The 12,525-nt window shown below is 43.0% G+C and overlaps 1 protein-coding gene across 2 annotated transcripts in view; it reads left to right on the forward strand.

Annotated features, from left to right (window-relative positions):
• Window positions 1-587: 587 nt before the first annotated feature.
• CIMIP2C (ciliary microtubule inner protein 2C) overlaps window positions 588-12,525 on the forward strand; it is a 43,246-nt gene continuing 31,308 nt past the window's right edge. For both annotated transcript variants that reach the window (XM_063440782.1, XM_063440783.1), the window contains exon 1: window positions 588-765. In XM_063440782.1, coding sequence (XP_063296852.1) covers window positions 692-765 — 74 coding nt within the window. In that variant the 5' untranslated portion in view covers window positions 588-691. The remainder of the gene's footprint in view (window positions 766-12,525) is intronic.

A 12,525-nucleotide genomic window follows, 5' to 3' on the forward strand; every position in this document is an offset into this window, starting at 1 on the left:
TATTATGATGTCAGTAATAGTTGCTGGAGGTTTATTATGATGTCAGTAATAGTTGCTGGAGGGTTATTATGATGTCAGTAATAGTTACTGGAGGGTTATTATGATGTCAGTAATAGTTACTGGAGGGTTATTATGATGTCAGTAATAGTTGCTGGAGGGTTATTATGATGTCAGTAATAGTTGCTGGAGGGTTATTATGATGTCAGTAATAGTTACTGGAGGGTTATTATGATGTCAGTAATAGTTGCTGGAGGTTTATTATGATGTCAGTAATAGTTGCAGGAGGTTTATTATGATGTCAGTAATGGTTGCTGGAGGTTTATTATGATGTCGGTAATAGTTACTGGAGGTTTATTATGATGTCAGTAATAGTTGCTGGAGGTTTATTATGATGTCAGTAATAGTTGCTGGAGGGTTAGTATGATATCAGTAATAGTAGCAGGAGTTTTACTATGAAGTTAGTGTTACACGCAGGAAGTTTATTGTCCCATGGTGAATCAGGCAGGGGGGGGGGAGGGGGGGAGGGGGAATTAGTGTAACTTAGGTGTTGTGTTGCCTAGTTACAGTTTGTTTGTTGTCACTCTCAGTAGATGCTGCTCTGGCTACATTGACTGACTGATTAAGGAAGGACACGGCCTCCTGCAGATTATTGTACATTGTGTGGATCACATTGCAGGACGAGAGCTGACAGATGGCAACCAGGAGTGCAGGAACGCTCATCACCCACAACAATGCCACCTACATCCCTCCGGCTCTAATGCCTGGGTAAGCAGATTCTGAGTGAATTCATGAACCCCTTCAGTAATACCAGACTCTGCACAATGTAACACTAAACAGCAGCTGTATAATGTAAGCTCAAATGCCAAACAGTGACTACATGAAAACAGCCAGTAAATACTCTGCCGCTCCATATATTGCACAGGAGACATATTCCAGTTGCCCTTTAGGGCACCTGGCAACATTTCGACTCTGCAAGAGGTGTTTGTCAAACCATCGTCAATAGCTGAGAATTAGATTGTCTGTAGATTTATTTCAGTTTAGTAAGTTTTCCTGAATTCCACAATATGGGTTATTGATATTTTATGCAGTTATTTTTCTCCAGTAATGCGTGTTTCTCTTCCGCACTTTAACTACACTTAGTGCCTACCTACCTACCTACCTTTTACCTACCCAACAAACTAACTAAACTGTCATGTGTCCACAAAATAACTGTTTTTCAGTCATCTTTGTAAATACATTTAGTTTATAAAGTCACATGAGTTTGGTTCACGACAAGTGTTAAAGGCCAAACGTTTCACTATAAACACTGAAAAATGAGGGGGAATGCCCGGCTCTACACTAATGGTAAACCTGGGACTGTTTAAGGGGTTAAAGAGACACACCAGCCTGGGAAAGGCACCAGGCCATTGCATTCTGCGTTATGTAGAATATGGAACAAAAGCAATTGTGCAATAATGGTTTTAAAAATAAAATGGAAACATTTAAAAAAAAAAAAAAAATGAGACAAAAACCTTTGAAATATACTGTGCTCTCCACTGTGGTAATGAAAGAGTTAACTTAGTTCTGTGTTGGGTTGATGACGCTATCGTTAGTGATAAATTGCCATCAGTTACGCTAATAGCTACTACTCATAGCAAATAACTGCGGACAGGACTGCAAATCATCTGACCTTTTGATTGCAAAGTCCCTTATAGAGTTTTAATTTATTCCCCAAACTTTGCATTTTAGCCGACTTGCGTCTAAGAGCTGGATCACTTGGTGAAGGAAGGGAGTGGACAGCAATTAAACAGTTAGATAAATATGTATTTACACTATAGAAATGTGAGCCCCCTACAGACAGCTGCTGGATGTCACCATGACAGGAGGGTTATTGTTCTAATAGGATGAGCTGTGTGATGGGGACTCCTACAGTGGTTGAATCCCTAGGACACCCTAATAATCAGATTAAAACAGCAGATCTTTGTAAATAAATCGTTGTAGAGCAGGATTAACCATAACAACTGCCTAGGTCCTTGTGGGATCATAATCATAGACATGCACAGCACATTTCATTACAATGTGATCCGGGGTGGGAGGGCCCAGGGGGGTCATGTCAGTGGTGCAGCTTGAGAGACTAAGGTTGCCCAGTGCCCTAGTGAGGGTGCCAGATTGTGGAGTCCCCTTCTAGAGCCCTGGGCTCTGGTTCTGTGAGTGGTGTATGAGAGCGTGTGTATTGGAGGAGGCTGAGAGCTGAATGCGGGGTCTGAGTGTTTCTAGCATTATGTATCTGAGTATGTGCCTGAGAGTGTGTTTGTGTTTCTGGCATTATGTATCTGAGTATGTGTCTGAGAGTGTGTTTGTGTTTCTGGCATTATGTATCAGAGTATGTGCCTGAGAGTGTGTTTGTGTTTCTGGCATTATGTATCTGTGTATGTGCCTGAGAGTGTGTTTGTGTTTCTGGCATTATGTATCTGTGTATGTGCCTGAGAGTGTGTTTGTGTTTCTGGCATTATGTATCGGAGTATGTGCCTGAGAGTGTGTTTGTGTTTCTGGCATTATGTATCCGAGTATGTGCCTGAGAGTGTGTTTGTGTTTCTGGCATTACGTATCAGAGTATGTGTCTGAGTGTGTTTGTGTTTCTGGCATTATGTATCGGAGTATGTGCCAGAGAGTGTGTTTGTGTTTCTGGCATTACGTATCAGAGTATGTGTCTGAGTGTGTTTGTGTTTCTGGCATTATGTATCGGAGTATGTGCCAGAGAGTGTGTTTGTGTTTCTGGCATTATGTATCTGTGTATGTGCCTGAGAGTGTGTTTGTGTTTCTGGCATTATGTATCTGTGTATGTGCCTGAGAGTGTGTTTGTGTTTCTGGCATTACGTATCGGAGTATGTGCCTGAGAGTGTGTTTGTGTTTCTGGCATTACGTATCTGAGTATGTGCCTGAGAGTGTGTTTGTGTTTCTGGCATTATGTATCTGAGTATGTGTCTGAGAGTGTGTTTGTGTTCCTGGGATTATGTATCTGAGTTTGTGTCTGAGAGTGTGTTTGTGTTTCTGGCATTGTGTACTTGTGCCTGAGTGTGTGTATTCTGATTGAATTTGTCTGTGTCTCTGGCTTTATGTACCCGTGTATGTGCCTTTCTGATTGAGTGTGTTTGTGTTCCTAGCATTATGTATCTGAGTATGTGTCTGAGAGTGTGTTTGTGTTTCTGGCATTGTGTACTTGTGCCTGAGTGTGTGTGTGTATTCTGATTGAATTTGTCTGTGTCTCTGGCTTTATGTACCCGTGTATGTGCCTTTCTGATTGAGTGCGTTTGTTTCTCTGGCATTGTGTACCTGAGTATATGCCTGTGTGTGTCTGGGAGTGTATGTGTGTGGAGTAGTTGCATTGTGTGTAAGGGGGGCTGCTAGTAGTCATTGTGTGTGGTGTTTTATTATTTTTTTATTACCCCCTCTCCTCCCCCCTGACAACCTCCTGTTTAGGAATTGAAACATAATACGCCCCCTGTCGGTCTAGTGGGCTGCAAGTTAATTTCCTGGTGGTCCAATAGCCCACTGGTGGATTTCCTGGTGGTCCAGTGGCCTGCTGGTGGATTTCCTTGTGGTCCAGTGGGGTCCTGGTGCAGCCGCTATTCTCCAAGTGCAACATTGTCGCCGAGGAGAATGTTGATAAATCAGTTCTGATTGGAATAGGTGCAAATTCTTGGAAGTTAATGTTTTAGTCCAGATTCTTGCACCTGTTTAACCTTGTAAATGCCCAATTCTTGGACTTTGCATGTCCCTTGCTCACAGCAGTGACAGCCCAGCTTATGATATATGATGTTTATACAAACAGAGCGTTTGGAATAAATACCAATGGGCGTATTCGCTGTGAGCTCAGTGTATTTCATGGATTTTGCATTTAGTGAAATGTCAGTCTTTAGTCATTTCATTAAACTGCCAAGCTGGTTTATATCGTTAGCTGTTAACTACCACACGGTGGGGCACAATGCAGCATTGGTGAGGAAAGCTGGGTTCATTTATTGTCTTGTTTCAGTATTAACGCAGAATACACTTCAGGTGATACGTTATAGCCAGGTGTGTCTCTGCGCAGATTAAAACAAACAATGCAGAGATTTTATAAAGTCGTCTAAAGGCTTTTATTTTTGGTGCGCAATCTGCTCCATTTATTGACTAAATAGTTCTAGAAATTATATAAAAAGAGTCAGTTTTTCTCACCATTTTTAACAGAAATGTATACATTTCAGAAAAGGCCAGCAGTTATAGAGTGGTGGAAAAAAGAAAAGTGAAAGAGAACATTTTTCAGGTGAAAAAAAAGGATAAAGAGATTGACAAAATGTTGCGCATTCAAAATGAGGTTTAGATAGCAAAAAGGAACCGATTTAAAGGGAAACAATAATGCCAGGAAAACAAGGTTTCTTTTCTGGCACTAAAGCTCCCTATAGAGCCCCCATTGTGTCATTTACCTTATTGTAGCGCTGCCTACGGGAGACCTAATGCTCATGGGCAGCGATGGCACCTCTTCACTGCTCTTAGTACATATCCCTCATGTTTTGTGTTTCAGTTTATCTGTGGGATCTGTCAGACGTGTTAATAACCATGATTTGTGACAGGTTTAATGGCCGGACTAGCAGAATTCTCTGTCCTGCAATCTTACTCAAAGATTGTTTGCCTTTAAAGGTCTGTGTCACAAAGACTGTTTCAATTATTCAGATAGAGACAGAGGCGTGAAAATGAAAATCGTGTCATTTTTCCAATCTTTTTTGCAGCCAATTTGTATCTGAGCCATTTTACTAAGAAGATACACATGATTATTAAGGAAGTATCAAAAGAATGTTGCGCCAAAAGAAATTATATTAAGAAGTAAACATTCAGGATACGTTGAACATGAAAGAAATATCTTGTATGTACGTAGTGGGGAATTGCGATGCAGCCTGCTAACATAGAACTATCCCAATTACCACCCAAATAATGACAGACAACGTAGTATGGAGGAAACAGGACACCACATTTATTATAACACATGATAAATACTGTATAACACATCCATCATTTATTTTAATATTCTTCTTTACTTGATATAAACCAAAGGTCAAACATAAATAACCATAACTTAACAAATAAGTTAACATATAGGGTCATACAGTATAACCCAACCGTCCTTGCCAATATACTGACCATGAGCTTATGTACCACTTCTCACCTCCCCCTTTGGCATAAATTCCTTTTCCTTCCAATGCTTACCACCAGCCGACCTTTTCCTTACTCGGTGGGCACATCCCATACAGGTTAACCCTTTAGAGCAGGGGAGGTTGAGACCTGAAACTTTGCCACCTTATTCCACATATTGACATAACCGCCTCAAACTTAATTGGCAAGTACATACCCCCGGCTAGTTGCGACTAAATAGGGCGGGCGGGAGGAAAGCTGTTTGCTGTCCCGAATCCCAAGTGGCACTGAAGTAAGACCAATAGATTGGTGCAATCACAGGGGATGTCAGCCTGGATCTTCAAAGGTGGCGAGGGCAGCTGCATCAGAGGAGCCCTGTACTGGAAATGAGGTGAGTAGCTTTTATTAAACGTAATGTTTCAACACAATAGGGGGGTGGACATAAAGGGTGAGGACAGAAGGGATCTATAGCTTGTTGGTTTGTTGGGTTTACCTCTTATGAGAAGGTATTAAACTAAATGCATTGTATCTAGCAAACACCAAAAGATAAAAAACAGAAAAAATGCAGACTTTCACTGCTGTAAAAAACACCTTTATTGAGTGATGGTTAGAATTGCTGCGTCAGGTTGGGACACAGCAACATAGACAGGACAGTCAGGAAACAAACGCGTTTCATGCCTTAAAGGCACTTCATCAGAAACACTGATATCTTGTCTCTCATGAAATGCGTTAACATCCGGTCTGTCCTGTCTATGTTGCTGTGTCCCAGCCTGATCATCACTCAATAAAGGTATTTTTTATGTTTTCTACCAGTGAAAGCAGCATTTTAATGGATGCTTTAACCCCTTAAGGACCAAACTTCTGGAATAAAAGGGAATCATGACATGTCACACATGGCATGTGTCCTTAACCCCTTAAGGACACATGACGTGTGACATGTCATGATTCCCTTTTATTCCAGAAGTTTGGTCCTTAAGGGGTTAAGGGGTTAAGGCAGGGACAGAGCATGCAGCTAACTCCCTTTGAATATATCCAAAACGATAGAAACATAGAAACATCGCCTAACATGTTCCTATGGCAGAAATTCAGAGAACTGACTTGTTGGAATTGGAAAGGTGTGATCCAACCCAATGACTGAATATTGTCAGTTTTGCAAAAATCCATTAGGTAGCTCATACTAAATGGGATTTCCACGTACGTTTGGCTCTTTACTCTAGCACCCTGTCAGTACAAGACAATGTAATCTTGGTGCTTGTTCTGGGGAGAATCAAATAATTGTTTAATACATCTATAATTAGCTTTCATTCACCCTTCCACCCCCCTAGTAAATCCATATTAATTGTGTTGGACTCTATTCTGTGTAGGGTTTCTGTGTTTAGACTTTGTATTGGTTGCTTGAGGAGTACTGCATATTCTGAATGTAGAGCAATAATTTGTTAGTACAGGGATCAGCTAAATGTCAGTAGCCGTGCTCTGCGTGTCAGGGTGTCTGATTCCAAAGAAGACGTATCTCTATACAGCCAGGTGTGATCTGATGGAATTCTAACACAATGTCAAGGTGACAAAATGACTGGAAAATGTTATATTGTGAGCTAAATTATAATTACTGGATAAAATAGCAAACTATAATGACACCTTACATTCTCTACCTGGCCGTACATCTCACACACGTCCTTCCTCTCTCCAGTTACCTGAGTAGCTCAGAGTATCAGGTAACTTGGACAAGGTTCAGGGGTCACCTGCAAGGTGACTAACCCAGCCTAGAAACCGTTAAAAACGGATGCCTCAAGAAATATGATATATGTCGTACACCCGTTCTTCCAAAATAAGTAACATTGTATTTCTGGCTGCAGAACGGTTAGATGGACCACTTTCCTTAGAGACAATGCTCGGAGGTGGGAAGGGTGTTTCTAGAAATGCTCTCCTAATTAGTGAGTAGATAAAGATTGTGGCGAAACCAACTTCGCCACTGTGGACTGGAGAAGCCTGGTTGCTAGCCTCCTGCCCTGCGACTATGGCCCTGGACATATTGTACTGTAAAAACTATATTTGGGCATGTAATAATGTATATTGCTGCTACCGGCCCTTTAAAAGCATCTAGGAACAGATTGGGACTTTTGGGACTACTGTCCCTTTAAGGCCGGGAAGCATATTCTAGTGTACTGCCTGTAATATTGTATATGTATTATGTGTTAAGTTTAACCTGGGTGATATATATGCAGCATTCATCTGATTGTCCGGTAGAATCACTCCATTCATTATATTGAGTGAGACTACCGAACAACCAGACCACCCAGGAATAAGTGTGCCTCCAATTACCGTTTGCAACAATGTTGCAAACAGGTAATTGGCAATCCATGTAATGTGTTCTGTGTCCTCTGGGTGGCCGCCATTCGGGAAACAACCACGTGGCGGCGGCCATCTTTAACTACCGAACAGCGGTGTTTTGCCGTCGAGTGTCTGGAACTGAAATCGGACACTCGACTAGGCAAACACCGCTGAGACCTCCAGACTTCCAGGATTTCGTGGGGAAACTACCGAACGGCCCGCCGTTCGGTAGAAAGAAACGTACGAACTAGGGGATTCATACGAATCCCCCTTAGTCTCTATAACACAGACAATTCGTCTGTTTCATTCACTTGTTTGTGACCGACCGCAGGGCCAAAATGCATGGAACTGTTTTCGGATACTTTACCCATGCGGTCGGTCAATACTTTAAAGTCCCATAACCCCCGAACCGTTTATCCGAATGGGCTGATTTTAACATATGTTGTCCCTCCAGACTAGGGCTATCTGGAGATACTGGATTTGTGGATGTACCCCAAGTATTTAGGGTACATCCAAAACTTGGGTAAAAATATGTCCCTGTTAATTGTGTTAACAGATATGTTGGAGGGAGGAGATGTGTGGGTTGTACCTTAAACTGGATTGGTGTACTGTAAACCCCTCCCTTGCATGGGAGAATCTCATATAAGCCTGTGTGTGAATAAATCAGTGTTGTTGCTGTTTAACCCTGAAGCTGGAGTGTGTCTCTTTCTTGGGGGGAAGGGGACTGTATGCCGACTGCCAGGAGTGTAAGCTGTTCATGCTTTTCCTGTTTGGCTGCTTCCAGGGTTCGTGTGTCTGCTGTTCGAGAGTTGGTGAATTCGTGCAGTTTGGGAGTTCGGGAAGTTGGTGCTTATGGTAGCTGCTGGTCTATCTAAAGGGGATGATCGCCTAAACGGATTTTTCCCCTTTTATGCTGAAACGGTCCGTTACAATTGGTGGCAAGCGGCGGGATCGTTCCTACAACCAGAGGGACAGCTACAGACAACACCATTCCTGGATTACAAAGTGAGGGCAACGCCAGTACCCGTACAGCGCCCCTATCTTCAAGGAACCAACTGCAGCAGAGCAAGCATGGCACCCAGCTACACTCAAGAGGCGTATGACAGAGAGGTCACCGCGATATTGGCTTTATGCGGACCCAACCTCTCAGAGGATATAGTACAGCGTGTGAAGAAAGCAGTGCGAGAGTACTTGCCGTGGGAATCAGAGAGGGCCAGGGGGTTTGCAGTCCTTCCTCCCCAGCGGCAGTGTGGGCCCCAGGGAGCTGATGGTGTCGTCCATCCTCCCCAGCAGCCGTGTGTGTCCCAGGGAGCCGAAGGTGCAGTCCTTCCTCCCCAGCGGCAGGCTGAGTTACAGGGGGCAGAGGTTGTTGTTCCTGCCCCCCAGCAGCAAAGTGATATGCCAAGAAGGCAGTGTGAAGCGAAGGGAGAGGAGAGCAGCGTCCTCCCTCCCCAGCGGCAGTGTGTGCCCCAGGGAGCTGATGGTGTCGTCCATCCTCCCCAGCGGCAGTGTCTGTCCCAGGGAGCAGAAGGTGCAGTCCTTCCCCCCCAGCGGCAGTGTGTGTCCCAGGGAGCAGAAGGTGTCGCCCTTCCTCCCCAGCGGCAGTGTGTACCCCAGGGAGCTGATGGTGTCGTCCATCCTCCCCAGCGGCAGTGTGTCCTGCAGGGAGCAGAGACAGTCAGTCTCGCACCCCAGCAGCCGGACAAGAGAATGAAAGGGGAGACAGCTGGTCCCCCTTTCCACCAGCAGAGAGAGTGGCAGGGAGAGGAGCCTGCTAACCCCCCTCCCCAGCGGCAGTTTACCGTCCAGAGAGAGGAGCTTGTTACACCCTCTCTCCAGCGGCAGCCTAACCCACCAAGGGGAGATGTTAAGCCCCACATCCGTGCAGATGGGACCGTAGTCTCTGCACTTACAGCACCAGGGGTAGGGACGGTCGGTCCTGTCCCCCAGCCACAGAGCGATATATCTAAAGGGGAGACAGTCGGTCTCCAGCAACCAGGCTCCCACCAGACTACTCCCGTGGTAGTGCTGGCAACAGGACAGAGTACTGCTGGTCTCGGCCCCCTCAGCAACCCACCAAGGCAGCCTACCAGTCCCCCTCACAGCCGTGGTGAGGCACCTGAACCCAGACAAGATTCTCCCTCACCCAGAGGTAGTAACTGTTTATTACGGGTGGGCTGCTCTACTACTTCTGTTTTGTGGGTGGGTTGCTGGACTAACCAGGGCACTGACCGGCAGGAGGTCAGATACCCTGTTAGTCTAATTGGTAAAGGGGAGAATTGTGGCGAAACCAACTTCGCCACTGTGGACTGGAGAAGCCTGGTTGCTAGCCTCCTGCCCTGCGACTATGGCCCTGGACATATTGTACTGTAAAAACTATATTTGGGCATGTAATAATGTATATTGCTGCTACCGGCCCTTTAAAAGCATCTAGGAACAGATTGGGACTTTTGGGACTACTGTCCCTTTAAGGCCGGGAAGCATATTCTAGTGTACTGCCTGTAATATTGTATATGTATTATGTGTTAAGTTTAACCTGGGTGATATATATGCAGCATTCATCTGATTGTTCGGTAGAATCACTCCATTCATTATATTGAGTGAGACTACCGAACAACCAGACCACCCAGGAATAAGTGTGCCTCCAATTACAGTTTGCAACAATGTTGCAAACAGGTAATTGGCAATCCATGTAATGTGTTCTGTGTCCTCTGGGTGGCCGCCATTCGGGAAACAACCACGTGGCGGCGGCCATCTTTAACTACCGAACAGCGGTACAAAGATACTAAAAAAACACCCAGAATAATGAAAAAAATAAAAGTATATTTAATGAAAGTACATGGATTATTAAAATATAAAGACACATTTAATCATGTTTATTAACAAAAACACAATTCAGTCTCCTTGACTGCATTAAAAAAAGAAATACGATTCTAAAATCGTCTGTTAGTCGACCTATAGTACCGCGCTGCGGAATTAGTTATTAGTAAATTATATTAATAAAAGGATGAGCCCTGGAAATGCAGAAAGCAAATTAAATGAAGAATATCAAAATACAAATATCATCAAAATTGATTTTTTTTCTTTTCTTATGCCCTCTTATCCAGGAAATTGTAAGTAAAATTAGTCATTGCAGATCTTGTAAAAACAAGATCAGTAATTAGCCAAAAAACAAGCAAATTAAAAATGAGATCTGAATCAAATGATTTTAGCATTGGCACTCGGAGGCAGGAAATAACGAGACAGGGTGAAGACATTCACAGGAGCCAAGGAGAACAGCAATCTGTGAAGAGGAGAGCTGGGGCTACCTGTAGGGGCCAGGAGGACAGCCCAAAGGGAATGTGTTTGAATAGGTAGTATGACATCTGGGAGGGAGGTGACGGAGTCCATTCTTTATATATTCTATCAGTGAGAAGAAAATATTCCATGGAGCGAGAATCTTATTAAATACTGATCTGTGCTTTTCTTTGAGCGTAGTTTGATGGGAGTCTGAATTCAGCATAGTGTAAATAGGAGTGCAGTTATTGTCATGCAATAATAAGACTATCTCCTTATACATTGAAGACTATCGCTGAATCTCACTTGTGAGTCTATTGCTAGATCTGGTAACACAAGCCGCCCCAGCCGGATACAGTATATCTGTATTATGTTTCAGTGTGAGGCCGGTCTGCTGCAGGTGGCAGGGAACCACGGTCCGGCTCCTCTTATTCAGTGATCTCTGCGTCCCCTCGCTCCTGAGATAAATGATTTTCTACAGGCTCCTTTCCAAGTGGCGATGGCTGTGTTTATCCAGAACACAATCATGACACACTGCTAGAGATTTAAAATAAAAGCACTTGCTGTAGAAATGAATGGAATGTTCCGACTGGTTCCATGGCGATAGCTCCACGTTCAGAACGTTACTGTTAATAATACGTTCAGATCTATCCACCAATAAACAGAGGGCACCACACTCCCATTTATTCACAAGTCAGAATTATTGAAAGATGAAAGTTAATTTGCAGTGAATTTCGAATTTGAGGCTAAAATAGCCAAACTAAAAATCATGGAGCTCAAGAACAAACTGTATTTGAAGAATCTTTTCTATTCATATTACGCTACGTGTGGGCTCATATTTGGAGATGACTTAACTTTATTCTTTAATATTATTTCTGATTTGATATTCATGTTTACAGAGTAGAGGCGTACTTAGGGAAAAAAAAATAGTTTTGACTTGTTAGATTTCAAATTTTACCCTTGAATGCATGTTATTCCCTATAGGGAGTGGTCACAGAGTTAGTGCTAATTTAGGGAGTTATCTGCTAAACTACTGAAATTAAAAAATCAGGAAAATCCCTCCCATAGCGCCCTCATTTACTATCCTTACTTGGGATTGCCATATTAACCCCTTAAGGACACATGATGGAAATATTCCGTCATGATTCCCCTTTATTCAAGAAGTTGTGTCCTTAAGGGGTTAAAGGATACCAAATAAAGGAACTATCTGCTAAACACTGCCCTAAATTCGGGTCCTTAATTATGGCAATCCCTCGTAAGGACAGCAAATGAGGGAGTTATCTACTAAACAAATGAAGAACTTGGCTTGCTTACGTTTGGTCTTTGAGGTGTTTAGTAAATAAATCCCTAATTATGGCAATCCCAAACAAGTTAGGAAGCTATTTACTAAACAGATGAAAGATGAACATTTCCTAATTTTTCTCCTTAAGTTGTTTACTATAAAACTCCCTAATTTGCTATCCATACCAAAACAAATGGATACCGAAGTAATCGATTCAATTTCTTTAAAGATCCATTTGTTTTCGTTTTTATTTCAGAATTCCAAGTTGCCGAATTGGATGAAATTTGATTTGAAACAAAACAAATCGTGCATGTCTAATATAGAGCTGAACATAATCGTGCATGTCTAATATAGAGCTGAACATTTCTAAACGTGTGCTCTACAAAAAGTGCTGCCTTAGAGATGCTCACATTTTTAGATTAACCCATAAACACACAGGAGCTTAAAGTTATATTAATTGACAGCTCTTTCTCAGTCATCTGTATCTGTTTTCT

The sequence above is a fragment of the Pelobates fuscus genome, chromosome 2 (assembly GCF_036172605.1).
Source record: "Pelobates fuscus isolate aPelFus1 chromosome 2, aPelFus1.pri, whole genome shotgun sequence".
Taxonomy (NCBI): Eukaryota; Metazoa; Chordata; class Amphibia; order Anura; family Pelobatidae; genus Pelobates; species Pelobates fuscus.